This window comes from Vitis riparia, chromosome 12, assembly GCF_004353265.1.
Source record: "Vitis riparia cultivar Riparia Gloire de Montpellier isolate 1030 chromosome 12, EGFV_Vit.rip_1.0, whole genome shotgun sequence".
NCBI lineage: Eukaryota > Viridiplantae > Streptophyta > Magnoliopsida > Vitales > Vitaceae > Vitis > Vitis riparia.
In genome coordinates this window covers 1,789,001-1,805,317 of record NC_048442.1, presented here as the reverse complement: position 1 = coordinate 1,805,317, position 16,317 = coordinate 1,789,001, and the positions used below count along the sequence as shown (strand labels likewise).

Sequence of the window (16,317 nt, the reverse complement as noted above, 5' to 3'; positions counted from 1 at the left end):
TTTCTCCAATTGAAGCCTTATTCCATCAAAAACCAGATTTTCAATTTTAAAAAACTTTCGGTTGTTCTTGCTATCCTCACTTAAGACCATATAATAATAAGCTGCAATTTAGATCCTCCAAGTGTGTATTTTTAGGTTATAGTGCTCATCACAAAGGTTACAAGTGTCTACATCCCTCTGGAAGAATTTACATTGCTTGTAGTGTCTGCTTTGATGAAAATGATTTTCCATTTTTATCTGGTTTTCCATGTTCCAGCTCACATCCAGATTACTCTTCCACTGAAAGTTCCTTTTCTCCTTATTATCAGCGGATTCCTAAGTTTGATTGTCCAAGTCCTGTTAATGTTGTCATGACAGTTTCTGGTGCACTTCAGAGCGTAGAATCCACTGCATCCTCACCAAGCTCTTCTGGTTCAAGTCAAATCAACAATCAAGGTAATAATTCTGGTCCTTCTCTCACCAATAATATTGAAATTCCTTCCATTGATTTGTCTGAAGAACTCTTTTTTAAAACTATTGAGTAACATCAAGATCACATACAAAAACAACCTGAAATAGACCATCCTATGCCTTGTCAAACCTCAGCTCACCCTATGACCACTAGATCCAAATCGAGAATTTCTAAACCCCAGCTCTATCTTATCAACACAAAACCCATATCAGCATCTGTCTTAATTGAGAACTTAGAACCAATTAGTATCGACCAAGCCTTATAAAACAAGGATTGGAAGCAAGCCATGGATCAGGAATATGAGGCCTTAATGAAAAATAACACTTGGGTTTTGGTACCATGTAAGGTTGGTATGAACATTGTTGACAATAAGTAGGTATTCAAGGTTAAGAGAAATTCAGATTGTACAATTCAAAGATATAAAGCCCGATTGGTTATCAAGGGCTCTCAACAAACAATGGAGTTGACTACTTTGAAACATTCAGCCCAATAGTGAAGGCTTCAACAATCCAGGTTGTTTTGACTTTAGCAGTAACAAATAACTGGGATATGCAACAACTTAAAGTAAATAATACTTTTCTGAATGGAGAACTACAAGAGGAAGTGTATATGCACAAACAGGCAGGCTACATCAATCCATTCAAAGCAGAATTTGTTCGTAAACTCACAAAGGCTCTCTACGGATTAATACAGGCACCCTGAGCCTAGTTTGACAAGCTTAAGGTAGCATTAATCAGTCTTGGTTTTGTGAACTCCAAATCAGGCAACTCTTTATTTGTGTTCAGGTCTACAAAAGCAATTCTTGTATTGTTGGTATAGGTTGATGATATCCTGATAACTAGGAATGATCAAGTGAAGATGAAAAAGATTATTGAAAGCTTGAATGCATAGTTCGCCTTGAAGAATTTGGGATCACTAAGCTATTTCCTAGGTTTTGAAGCTCATCGGACCAAGTCTGGAATTTATCTCAGAAGAAATATATGACTGCTCTATTGTCCAAGCTAAAATGTTGAATGATAAAAGCAACCCAACGCCTATGTGCCAAGGAACAAAAATTCACCTTGTTGATACTGATTTATTTGAACAGCCAACTTTATATTGGAGCATCATTGGAGCTTTGCAGTACATAACTCTAACCAGGCTAGACATATCATTTGTTGTTAACAAATTGAGTCAATATTTGTAGGCACCAATAGTTAATCACTGGAAAGCTTGCAAATGCATCCTAAGATACTTAAATGACCCTCTTGACCATGGGCTTCTCTTCTCACCAACAACAGAAATGACACTAGAAGGGTATGCTGATGGAAATTGCGCTAGTTCCTTGGATGATAGAAAATCTACAATAGGTTATTGTATTTATCTTGGTGGAAACTTAGTTGCATGGAACTCTAGAAAATAGAAGGTAGTATCTCGCTCAAGCATTGAATCAGAATATCGTGCCCTTGCTTAAGCTGCAACAGAACTCGTTTGGTTACAATCTCTATTCTCTAAATTGGGAATTGAGGTAAATAGGTGCCCTACACTCTGGTGTGATAATACAGGAGCTAAACAACTTGCTTCTAACCCAATCTTCCACTCAAGAACAAAACACATTGAGATTGATTTCATTTTATCAGAGATAAGGCTATTGCTAAAGAACTGGAGATAAAATATGTGCCAACAGAAAATCAAACTGCTGATATCTTGACAAAGCCGATATCCATCTTTCAATTCCACTTTCTTAAAGGCAAGCCTGCTGTTGTTCAATCCCCACGGTCTCGCTTGAGAGAGCGTGTTGAAGAGTTATCTGTAAGTGGAAAATGACCTATCTTTTCAAAATAAGTTACAGAGAGTCCCACGGGACTCAAATTCTATCAGATCTCTCTCTTAGGACTCTCTCTCTCTCTCTGAGAAGCCACATTATCATCCTTATCTATTGGTTATGATAGGCTGTCCCTTATTCTTATCTGTTATCATAAGTTCTATGTATATCCTATAAAACCACTCAAGTTAAAATATACTAAGAATTGAAAAGTCTTTCAAAGCTCCAAAATCTCCTATTTCTCAACTGTATGATAAGCCTTGATCGAATCTTATTATTCTGGGTTGTTTAGTTCGGAAAAGTCCTAAATTTTTAGGAATTTGAATTTAAAATAAAACCAAAAGATATGGCTTGACTGAATCCTACTATTCTGGGTTGTTTAGTTTGGATAAGTCCTAGTGTGTTTAAATTTGATTTTATTTTTGGTTTGAATTAGAGAGAATATCTTATGATATTTTGTAGGTTGGTTAGTTACTAAATTCAGGGATTGCTTTGTTTATTTAAGATCTTGATATAAACCAAATTTTTTAATAAAGTATTACCGTATTTCTCTTCCAAATTCAATATGGTATCAAAGCTTTAGTGACTTTGCTTATAGAGAGCAGGTTACACGTAAGCTTGGGAACATGAAGAATAAAGAGCAATCTAAAGCCATTTAGAAGAATGCATGACACTCCCTTTACCGACCATTGGTGAGAAAGAATCATCAACTATTTTAATTTTATAACTCTCAAAACAAGGCTTTGTATCACCAGTCATGTGATTGGATGCACTGAAGTCAATAATCCATGGGTTTGACTTTGAAAAAGCATTCAAGGCTCTGGAACATATACCTTTTTAGGCAATGGAACCTGATCCTATAGGTGGAGGTACTCAAAGGATCACGTGCGAGGAGTTTCTGAAGTAGCTCCAACTGTTCTCGCCTAAAAGGAGTTTTGTTGGCTGAGTTATTGGACTGTGGTGGTTCATCATTGGTAGCACAATAACCTCGAGGTCCATTTTCTTGTGTTCTGTTACTTTTCCAATTGAGCGGCTTCCCATGAATTTTCCAACATGTTTCTCGTGAGTGTGACCAACTCAATTATGGTGATCACATCATGGCCTGTTGGATCTCCTTCATGAATCAAAGTGTTGAAAATTCGGTCCCTTGGTGGCCAAGGCTGATCCATTGTTGCTTGGAAAGGACTATGATGAGGTATGATCCTTCATCATGACCTATTTTCAACTCTCTTCTCACCGGACTTTAGAACACGCCTCTCAAGATGATGGGCGTGGCTTGGTGCTAAGAACTTTTCCTTGGACTTCATTGAGATTCTTGTTGAGTCCTACCGCTAAGAATGTGAAGATTCTTTCTTTTTCCATAATTTTCTGATATTCGAGGCCATCACTAGTGCAATCCCATTCCAATTCTTTGAACATGTCCAGTTTTTGCCAATCTTGGGAGAGAATGATGAAGTATTAGGTCACACTAAGGTCCCTTTGTTGTAATTCTAGAAGCTAGCTTTTGATTTTGAACACCTTTGCTGCATTTTCACTATCTGAAAATGTCTCCATGGATGCATCCCAAATTTCTTTTGCTATCTTGTAGAATAGGAATGTCTGGCCTATGTCTGTCTCCATGGAATTAGTGAGCCAAGACAAAATCACATTGTTTTAAAAACACCAAGTTTTGTAAGATGCATCGTTCTTTGTTGGGGATGTCTTCACGCCTGTGATGTAATCGTCTTTGCCTCTCCCAGGTATATGCATCATTACTAATTGAGACCATTGGAGATAATTATTGCCATTTAATTTATGGACAGTAATGTGGTGAACAGATTCTCAAAACCACCGTTACTACTGGAATTGACAAGAGCATAATCGGAGATCACCTCCGAAGAGCTCACCGGACATTCTCCAGTCATTGCAGTTTTCACCATATTTAAGTTTAGATCATAGGCTCTGATACCTAAATTCAGGTAATACAGTGATCGGTACTAATCCAGCTATATTAAATGATTTGGATGTTCCTATTGCATTTTGGAAAAGGGTTAGATCATGTACCACACATCCTTATTGTTGGTTTTGTTTCTTATGAATGATTATCTCCACAGTTTCAAGCATTTACTGCTAATCTTTCTAAATTTGATATACCCAGGGACATTCATGAGGCATTACAACATCCAAATTGGAAGGCAATTATGCACAATGAGATTAAAGCTCTTAAGAAAAATGGAGCTTGGGAATTAACTGAATTGGCTTTGGGAAAATCTACTATAGGACAAAAGTGGATTTTCAATGTGAAATATAAAGCTGATGGGAATGTTGACAGATACAAGACAAGATTGGCGGCTAAGGGATTTGCACAAAAATATGGAGTAGATTATCAGGAAACATTTGCTCCAGTTGCGAAACTCAACACTGTCCAAGTTTTACTCTCCATTGCAGTCAACAATGATTGGCCTCTTCATCAGTTAGACATAAAAATGCTTTCTAAATGGTGATCTCAATGAAGAAGTCCCCTTGAATATTTCACCAAGATTCAAAGATGCTAATAAAAAAAGAATAGAGTATGCAGGTTAAAGAAATCTCTATATGGCTTAAAGCAATCCACCTAGTTTGAACGTTTTACTTTAGTTGTTAAGAAAGTTGGGTACAGTTAGGGATAATCAGACCATATGATGTTTTTCAAACATTCATTAGATGGGAAGATAACCATTCTTATCATCTATGTTGACAACATAATTCTTATAGGTAATGATGAAGCATAAATGATAAATATGAAAAACACGAGAATTTGAAATCAAGGACTTGGGAGCTCTTAGGTACTTCCTTGGCATTGAGGTGGCTTGAATTTCAAATGGAATAGCAATCTCTCAATGAAAATATGTCCTTGATCTTCTGGAGGAAACTGGTATGGTCAGATGTAGACCAATGGACACACCTATGGAGTAGAATGGCAAGCTTAGTGACAATGAAGAAAGCCCTTTGGTTGACAAAGGTCAATACAAGAGACTTGTTGGGAAGTTGATCTATTTATCCCATGCTAGGCTAGACATTGCCTTACCTGATAGTGTGGTTAGTTAGTTCATGCACACTCATAGGATTCTCCGGTACTTGAAAATGACACTTGGAAAGGGGTTATGTTTTGGCAAAAGTAGCAGAAAAGGAATTGAAGTATATTCTAACGCAAATTGAGTAGGTTTCGTGAGTGATAGAAAGTCCACCTCAAACTACTATACCTACATATGGGGTAATTTGGTTACTTAGAGAAGTAAGAAGCAGTCTATAGTGGCTTGGAGTAGTGTAGAAGCTGAAGTAGTGTAGAAGTTGAGTTTCAGTCTATTATACTTGGTATATGTGAAGGACTATAGCTAAAATGTGTGATAGAGGACTTGAAGATTTCAATCCGGGTTTTGATGAAAATGTTTTGTTATAATCAAGCAACCATCAACATCTCCTATAATCCGGTTCATCATGACAGAACCAAGCATGTGGAAATAATCACACAAACATATTTTTAGATATATAGTTAATATGATTCCACATCCATTTATGATATATTTTTCAACTATTTTATGTTTACCTATTATTTTAATTTTTTTAGATGTAGATGTTGGATTAAAAGACCTCAAGTGGAGAGGTTTTGTAGTCATCTGAAAAGGACAATAAGTATGTCAACTCAAGGTTCTGGCTAATCAATGTGTCAACTACTGCTAGAACATTTTTTAATTTTTTTCTAGTCAATTTTTTGCTTAGTATTTTCTACTAGTTACAATTGATATAGTGGCTTCAATTGTATTTGAGAGGTTTTTCTTTTTCTTTTTTTTTTCTTTTTTTAAGTTATGTTTGATTTCTCAAAAGCATTGAGAAAAGGAAAAGAAATGTTAAAAAATATATATATATTCTTTTTATGTTTGGATTCTATAAAAAGAGATAAGGTTGCAATTTGACCAAATCAGGTGAATTAGAAGACTAACCATGCTCAGAATAAAAAGCCTACAATTGAATCTGCAAGTTATGTTTGATTCCCAGAATGTTTGAGGCAAAGAAAATAAAGAACAAAATATAATGAAAGAGGTAAGGAAAATTTATAATAATTTTTGTTGTAATTTTAGAAGTTGGCTTTTGATTTTGAACACCTTTGCTGCATTTTCACTATATGAAAATGTCTCCTTAGCTACATCCCAGATTTATTTTTTTATCTTATAGAATAGGAATGTTTGGTCTATGTCTACCTCCATGGAATTAGTAAGCCAAGACAAAATGGAACCTGGGAATTAACCGAACTACCTTTGGGAAAATCTACTATAGAATGCAAGTGGATTTTCAATGTGAAATATAAAGCTGATAGGAACATTGACTGATACAAGGCAAGATTGGTGGCTAAGGGATTTATGCAAATGTATAGAGTAGATTATCAAGAAACATTTGCTCCAGTTGTGAAAGTCAACACTATCCAAGTTCTACTCTTCATTGCAGTAAACAATGATTGGCCTCTTCATCCGTTAGACTTAAAAAAATGCATTTCTAAATGGTGATCTCATTGAAAAAGTCTACATGGATATTCCATGTTAAAGAAATCACTATATGGACTAAAGCAATCACCTAGAGCCTACTTTGAATATTTTACTTTAGTTGTTAAGAAAGTTGGGTACAGTCAAGGACAATCAGACCATGTGATGTTTTTCAAACATTCATCGGATGGGAAGATAGCCATTCTTATTGTCTATGTGGACAACATAATTCTTATAGGTGATGATGAAGCATAAATGATAAATTTGAAAAACACCCTCTCTTAGGAATTTTAAATCAAGGACTAGGGAGCTCTAAGGTGCTTCCTTAGCATTGAGGTGGCTCGAATTTCAAGTGGAATATCAGTCTCTCAATGGAAATATGTCCTTGATCTTCTAAAGGAAACTAGTATGGTCGGATGTAGACCAATGGACACACCAATGAAGCAGAATGGCAAACTTAGTGATGAAGAAGACAGCCCTCAGATTGACAAAGGTCAATAACAAAGACTCATTGGGAAGTTGATCTATTTATCCCATACTAGGCCAGACATAACTTTTGCTATTAGTGAGGTTGGTCAGTTCATACACACTCCCATTGAAGAAAGGGTTTTTTTTTTTTTTTTTCTTTTTTGCAAAAGTACAAAGTATATTCTAACACAAATTGAGCAGGTTTTATGAATAATAAAAGGTCCATCTCAAAATACTATACCTACATATGGGGTAATTTGGTTACTTAGAAAAGTAAAAAAGCAATCTGTAGTGGCTTGGAGTTGTGTAGAAGCTGAGTTTCAGGCTATTGCACTTGGTGTATGTGAAGGACTATGGCTAAAATGTGTGATGGAGAAGTTAAAGATTTCAACCGAGTTTCATATGAAAATGTTTTGTGATAATCAAGAAGCCCTTCAGCATCTCCCATAATCTGTTCATCATGATAAAACCATGCATGTGGAATATTTCAATTCTTACAAAAGCTCTACCAAGACAACATTTCAATTCTCTTATAAGCAAACTGGAAATGATCAATATCTATTACTCAATTTGAGGAAGAGTGTTGAAACCGTAAGTTTTTTTAGAAGTATGAATTTAAAACAAAACGAGAAGATAAGGCTTGATTAAGTCCTATTATTTTGAGTTGTTTAGTTTGGATAAGTCCTAGAGTTTTAGGACTTTTAATTTAAAATAAAACCGAAAGATAAGGCTCGATTGAGTCCTATTATTGTGGGTTGTTTAGTTTGGATAAGTCCTAGTGTGTTTAAATTTGATTTTAATTCTGGTTGGAATTAAAGAGAACATCATATGATATTTTGTAGGTTGGTTAGTTGCTAAATTTAGGGATTGCTTTGTTCATTTAAGCTTTGGATGTAAACCAAATTTTTTTATAAAGTATTATCTTGTTTCTCTTCCAAATTCAATACACCTTTTTCAAGTGGAGACACCTACTCTATTGGATATTGATTTTGTGCTGATTTTTTTATTTCAGAAAACAAATTTTCTATAGATCGTTTGATGTGGGGGAGCCCATTATATAGGCTTGGATTAATCTATCTACTTTTGTTAAATCTTACATACTTGTTTTCTCATTATTAGATTCGTATAATTTGTTACTACTTTTATAATGATGATAATCACACAAACATATTTTTAGATATATAATTAATATGCTTCTACATCCATTTATGATATATTTGTCGACTATTTTATGTCTACCTATTATTTTAATTTTTCTAGATGAAGATGTTGGATTAAAAGACCTCAAGTGGAGAGGTTTTGTAGCCACCTTAAAGGAACAATAAGCATATCAACTTAAGGTTCTGGCTAATAAATGTGTCAACTACTGCTAGAACATTTTTTTTTAAGTCCATCTATTGCTTAGTATTTTCTATAGTTACAGTTGATATAGTGGCTTCAGTTGTATTTGAGAGTTTTTTTTTTTTTGAAGTTATGTTTGATTTCTCAAAAGCAGTGAGAAAAGGAAAAGAAATATTGAAAAAAAATTATCCTTTTTATGTTTGGATTCTATAAAAAGAGATAAGGTTGCAATTTGACCAAATCGGGTGAATTAGAAGACTAACCATGCTTAGACCAAAAAGCCTATAATGGAATCTGCAAGTTATGTTTGACTCCCAGAATGTTTGAGGGAAAGAAAATAAAGAACAAATTATAATGAAAGAGTTAAGGAAAATTTATAATAATTTTTTTTTCTCGTTTGGTTGTTCTAGCTTTGGTTAGATGTAAAATATATCGAATATCAATAAATGAGAACACTTACAGTTCCATTTCCTTTGAGGCAGTTGTGGCCACAAATGCAAGGGCCTTCGAGAAGCCACCATAATCTGTCACTCATAGACAAACAGCCAACAAAACAAACCAAATATTAGACAGTGAATTTCGAAGGGCACATGGAGTTAGAAATTAGTATTCCCCCACCCTGTTTTTAAGTATGGAAATGAATAAGAATACCCATTTTAAGTGTTAGAAATCGGGATATAATGTCCACATGGGAATACCTAATCCAAACCTTGGGGAAGTTGGATAAATGAGTTACACATTCAGTGATATATACGTATACACAAACATCCCAATAGATGGCAGTATAGCATCGCTAGTGCAAGCGTGCATATACCTTTTCCAGCAAAAGAGTCTAAATGATCTTTTAACGAAAACCAGCAACACGTGCACATGCTTTTTTTTATTCAAACTGAAAATCTGTGTATCCTACTGCATCATTTACGTCAAAGAATAGGTCCAAAAATGCAATGAATTGGGCAATGTACATACCAGTTATAAATAAAATGAATAAAATGGAGATCACCTCTATCTATGGAAAGGGAAAAAAGACATGAAAAATAACCTAACCTGACAGTTGAGAAGGCTTTCTTTCTTGCCTCTTAGCTTCACCTGACTGTTGAGAAGGCTTTCTTTCTTTCCTCTCAGTTTCACCTGACTGTTGAGAAGGCTTTCTTTCTTTCCGCTCAGCTTCACCTGACTGTTGAGAAGGCTTTCTTTCTTGCCTCTCAGCTTCACCTGACTGTTGAGAAGGCTTTCTTTCTTTCCTCTCAGTTTCACCTGACTGTTGAGAAGGCTTTCTTTCTTTCCTCTCAGTTTCACCTGACTGTTGAGAAGGCTTTCTTTCTTGCCTCTCAGCTTCACCTGACTGTTGAGAAGGCTTTCTTTCTTTCCTCTCAGCTTCACCTGACTGTTGAGAAGGCTTTCTTTCTTGCCTCTGAGCAAGGAGCTGATTCTCAATTTCTTCTAGCTGAGTCGTCAAATCTTCATCCCTTTTAATGGGGACAAATACATTACGCTGATGAGCAAATCCAAAAAATGAACTCCACTCCAATGACCTCCACCAGGCTGCCTCTCCTATGATCACATTTATACTATTACTACAGAATTCCTTGTCAGACAGAGTTCCAAGGCACGGGCAGTTATAGAAGCTCATCCATTCTAATTTTGGTGCAATGGGTAAACCACTAGAAATGTTGACCAATTTAGGCATGAAATGAAGTGATATCTTCCTCAAATTAGGGAGATATGTTCTCAAGGGGAATGGTTTATGTTCAGCAGGATCTTCAAGGGTCACTATGCTGTTGATTTCAGGGCACCATTCAGCCACTAGCTCCTCTAAGCTGTTGAGATTTTCAAGCAAACCCAAAGTAAAAATGGTAGTCAGCCGTGGGCATTCATGCAATGCCAAGGACTTTAGACTAGATAAACAACCCCTCCAAACTGGTCCCTTCCAGATGCTCACTAAATTCTTCATATAATGAAGCCTTAAGAATTGTAGAGACCCAAGTATATTTTCTCCATAAACATCTCCATCATCTTCTTGTTGTTTACAATTTTCTGCTTCATCCACAATGGTTTCAATCTTGTAACATTCCCCCAATACACAAAATTCTAGCTTCTTCATATTTCCAATCCCAAATTCAGATAGCTTGGTGAGAGTTAAATGGCGATCCAGGAACAAAGCAGTGCAATGCTGGAGTAACTCCATGATTTGACTTGGAATGCCTTCACCATTCACATACTTCAGGCTCTTTTCCTGGAGTTCAAATTTAACTGCAACTTCATGTGGTAGTCGAGATATAATGCGGCTGTGATGGCTGCCAACAACAAATCTAAAGTGGACCAATGACAGGTATACCGACGAAGTTCCATCCCTCATAAAGTGATCAAGTGGTGCAACATGTGGCACGTAAAGTTTTAGAGCCTCCAACTGTTCTAAGCTGCACACTTCCTGTACAATATCTTCCATGGTCGCATTCCATCGTTCATCATCAGGGTTCACATCTATGCTTAAATCTTGCAATTGAGACAATTCTTGTATCACATTCAGAGGAATCAGTGTAGATGACTGACTTTTTCTGTATCCATGAAAGGACAATTTCAAGAATTTTAACTTTTTTAGTCTATAAACTTCTACAGGTAGTTTTGTAATTTTAGTGCCTTCAAGATTGAGCACCTCAAGATTCCCGAGTTTTCCAACTTCAGGTGGCAGCTCCATTAAAAGTTCACAGCCTCTTAAAAAGAAAATTCGAAGTTCGAATAACTTAAAGAGAGATTGTGGTAAAGATCTGATTCTAGCGTAGGACAAGTCTAGAATTTGGAGGACAGGCAAGCCTTCAAAGAACATTGGAGGAATAGCTCTCAAATGGTGATTGGACTGCAAAAACAACACTTTGAGTTGTGAGCCATGAGGACTCGTTGGTAGCTCCGAAAGTTTATTATTCACCAAATGCATCTCACTGGCTTTTTCCCATGCCTCATCTTTTGGTGGTTCAGTTAGTTCCCATCCACCCAGCCTAAGAAAGGGTGAACATGATTCAAATCTTAATAAGTTTAATAACTCCTCATGAATTTCCCTTCGCATTCGGACAAAATTAGAATCTCCATACTGAAAACTCTCTAATAAGAAGGCATTGACAAGATCCCCCACAATCTGTTCACCTTCATCAAATGTTCCTACCAAGCCGCTTGTGATCCACTCTTCAATCAAATGCACTTTCTCCATCTGACCCCAATTCTCCATGCCTACACAGTATTGTACATGATTCTTTGTCGAATCTGAACGGCCCCACATGAATGCCAATGCATTAAATAAGACTCTATCTTTTGTCTGAGATCTGTGTTGCAAGCCTAGTGTGTAAGATGCATATTCCCAGATCAAAACATCATTCACCTCTTTCAAAGCTCTTGCCATTATAACAACAGCAAGTAAATGGCCACAACACTTTTCAACCACATTTATGGCGAGGCGTTGGATCCCTGAAGAATGCACAACTTCCCCAACATTCACACAGAACAATTCCCATGATAACAGATGATTCTCCATCCTGATCTCTACACCCACTGCCGTTACATTATCAACATTCTGAGAATTAGTTGTATAAACCATCTTTTGAATTTTCTTTGAGTTCCACCAGTTGGTCCCCATGTCATAAAGATTTACCCTTTCACCAACCTCATGAAGAAGGATGAAGAAGTTTGTGCCTTTCAGTGTTTCATCTAATTTCCGTGGAAACAACTCCCGTTCAATTGAAAATCTAATCTCTTCAATGGTGGAACATCTTGAGACATCAACATCAATGACATGATCAAATATACAACATTCCTGTAGTTCGCCCCGCAATTTTGAAATAACTGTTTCTCCATGGCTTCCTGAAATCCCAATCTTCCGAATTTTAGGGTATTCTATATATTGTAAAATTTCACGAATAGCAAAGTCCACTGCCAAATCATATATTCTTTTTGGCGTAGGCATTATTTGGCCATGCCTTTCTACATCAATCCCGCTAAAGCTCTTCGCAATCACAACTTGGGGAAATAAAGGTTCAATTTCATCCATGTAACGAGTCATCAGTGTGCTGATTCGATTCTCTAACTTAAAAGCATCAATCTCTTTCTTCTTTGAAGGTGCTTCCATTTCTCTCACCACATCATTGATCTTCAAAATGTCCCGAACCCACTTATATTGATTCTGCTTGTAGCTTTCTCCGTTCACCAAGCTCATAGGAGGATAAGATATAATAAGGCACACAATATCCTTCGTCCTGTTCAATATCTCAGCACTCTGCTTGATTCTTTCGTGGACACTCCTGTCATCTTCTAACTGTGTGGAAGGCCCAGTTACATTGATTTTGCTTCTGCAGAAAAGGAAGGAAAAAACATTAGAGTGAGTTCAACTAGAAAGCAATTTCAGAGGACTATTTGTAGTTAACCTCTTATGAGTTGTGACAAGTATGCACAGCAAATACAAATACAAGATTGTTGAGAAAAATCTCGAGCAAAACATGGTGGTAAAAGAAATATAGAAGCCATTTGCAGATAAAATGGTAACCTTAAGTGATTTTTAGAAGAATTGCTTTCAAAAATTGACTTTCTGATACGACTCCAAGATGAATTCTTAATCCAATGTTTGCTTAGTGTAGGGTGCCTTGGTGAGAGGGACCTCAAATCCTAGAGTATACTAAAAAGATGTGGGGCCATTTATTTTTGAACAGAAAATTTCTTTATATTTTTGTTTTCAAAAGCTTGCTTTTGAGAAGAGAAAGTCTGGTTTATTTTGAGTGTTGTATCATTATAAATATTAGGAAGTGGTGGTTGATTATAATTTTTTCTTGAGTTTCGAAAAAGAATTAAGTGTTTAGGAAGCCTCACAGTTCATTGGTTTTCTCATAGGTTACAAGTTGTTCGGTCACTCAAAAAATCTATGAAAATTGTTGTGTTACTGGAAACTTTAATACAAATAATATTAGTTCAAGAACACAAAAGATAAAAATAATTGACATAAAGAAACACAAGGTTTTAACATTGTTCGAACAATCATGCCTATATCCACGAATGAGAGAGAATTATTCTATTATAATATATACAGATGATAGAACTAAATACAAATATTGTGTTCCCAAAACATCTCATATTTCCTCACTCCTTTTTATCAATACCCTAAATCACGAGTCCCTCACTCCAATGGGTGTCATTTATTCTTCTTCACATCTCTATCCACCCACGTTCTATAATTTTTACAAAGTCATCTCTATCTCATGATTTTTCTCCTCATGACCTGAAATATTTATAGAAATATTCCTAACAATTTTCCTTATTGTATAAGAAAATCTAATATTTAAATAAGAGGAAAAGTGGCTTTTGACTCACTAATTTGAAAATATATATATAAAAAAAGAACCTTAAATTTATAAATAGGTTTTATATTCATTTATTTAAAAATGTTTTAAAATACATGTACTTTTTCATAACTTAAATAATTATTTCTTGAAATGACTTTATTTCTTGTGATGTTAATAACACCAATTAACAATTTTTTTTTTAATCGTAAGACCCAATTTGCCATTAATAAAATAAGAAATTTTAAAAATTAAAACTAAAAAAAAACTTTAAAGTTCAAAATATAAAAATGAAATATGATGCATCTTTAAAATTTTTTGGTTTTTAATTTTATTTAATTATTATGTACTTTAGTTTTAATTGTATTTTAAATTTTTAAATTTTTTTATTTTATTGTTGACGTCAACTATCAAAATTTTTATTCAATTTTATTAAAAAATATATATATGAGAAGAGAGAGGCTTTATATAATATAGGACATAAAATCATTATTAACTAAGAGATTAGTAAGATTAAAAAGATTTTATTTATCACTTGAGGTTGTTGGAGAATTTTCACAATGATTTGTATCTCATATTATATAATAAAAAATTTATAATACGTTTCATTGTAAAACATTTTTATCAAATTAAAATGATAAATGAATTTTGGATAATTTTATTTAATATTATCAAGTAAAAAGGTATTTCAAAAAATAATTATTTAACTTATGAAAAAGTACATGCATTTTGAAATATTTTTAAATAGATGAAAATAAAATTGATTTATAAAAGTTGAGGTTTTTTTTCTATTTTTTTTTTTTTAAATTAGTGAGTCAAAACCTATTTTTCCCTTAATAATATATCAACTTAGAAAATATACTATATAATATTTTTTACGACAAATGAATCTATAATAATTAGGAAGTTTGGACACTTTTTAACCATCTACATATCTTGGATCAATTTCTTTTAAGTTAATCTATCATCCTTTTATGATAGACAATTTTTTGTTTATATCACATCCTGATATCCTGATAAGAGAATAATCGACTCTACCTTCAACTAAAATTCTTTTTGCCATCATCTGTTGTACTCTATTCTCTTTGCCTTCTCCATAAATCTTCAACCCAAAACTCTTATACCAATTTATTATGTCAGAAAAAGTTTAAATGCAAACAATGTTAGTTAAAGAACACAAAGATAAAACCAACATCCCACACAAAGGAACATGAGGTTTTAACGTAGTTCGGCTAACCAAACCTACATTCACGGATAAGGAAGAATCATTCTACTACACCATAGAAAATATTACAAAGGATAGAACCGTTTTACTATACCATAGAGAACATTACAAAGGACAGAATCAAATACAAGTATTACGTTCTGAAATATCTCATGTTTCCTCACTTCTTGTATCAATACCTTGAACCATAAGTCTCTCATTCCCTCACTTCTTGTATCAATACCTTGAACCATAAGTCTCTCATTCCATTGGATGTCTCTTATTATTTTTCACATCTATATCCACCTCTCTCACTCCATTGAGTGTTTCTTATTATTCCTCATATTTCTATCCACCTCATGTGGCATTTACAAGTCCATCTCATCTCATAATTTTTTCCCTCATAACCTATAATATTTATAGAGACATTCCTAACAACTTTCTTTATTTTATAAGGAAATTTAATATTATAATAATATATCAATTTAAAAAATATTCTATATAATATTTTTTTACAAAAAGGAATCAATATTAATTAGGAATTTGAGACACTTTTTAACAAAAATCAATGTAATAGGGTGAGTATTTATCCAAAGAAGCTAGTGTTATTTTTACAACGCATGGGATAGAATGGAGACTAAGTGTGTTTGGGAGTGTGTCTACTTGAACTCTTTTTAGTTAAAATACTTAAAAAAAAAAACATTTTTAAGATAATTACTTATCAAGTACTTCTTTAAAAAGCACTATAAGTGATTTTTCAACTTTTAAAATTTTTCCAAACAATAGATTTTTTTTTTCCAAAAGTACTTTTTATGCTAGAAGTATTCTAAAAAAAAGACAAGGAATAAAATATTAATGAAAAGTATAGGAAAATATTAAAATATTTTAGTTTTCGCTTATGTATGTTTTTTAACAATTTAATTTTCTTTTCCTTATATTTTCTATGGACAACCAAAGGGTATTTGATTAAAAGGGATCAAATCATCCCCATTTTGTAAAACTAACCCTTCAGCTTTTTTTTCAACCTAAAAAATACTCATTTTGTATAAAAATACTCATTTTTTTCTTGCAAAAATAACCCTTTTATAAAAATATTTTTAAATGAATAAAGATAAAACTAATTTATAAAAGTTAAGGTTACTTTTTCTATATTTTTTCAAATTATTCCCTAAACTATTTGTTGATAATAAAAATAATCTTTAAAAAAATAATAGAAAATTAAAATAATAGAAATC

At 34.0% G+C, this 16,317-nt stretch overlaps 1 protein-coding gene across 2 annotated transcripts in view; it reads right to left on the bottom strand.

Annotated features, from left to right (window-relative positions):
* The window catches only part of LOC117926978 (disease resistance protein At4g27190-like), a 67,695-nt gene that overhangs the window by 47,511 nt on the left and 3,867 nt on the right, over positions 1–16,317 (bottom strand). For both annotated transcript variants that reach the window (XM_034846322.1, XM_034846323.1), the window contains 2 exons: positions 9,608–12,897; positions 9,021–9,084 (listed from right to left, as the gene is read on the bottom strand). In XM_034846322.1, the coding sequence (XP_034702213.1) occupies positions 9,021–9,084; positions 9,608–12,897 (3,354 nt within the window). The remainder of the gene's footprint in view (positions 1–9,020; positions 9,085–9,607; positions 12,898–16,317) is intronic.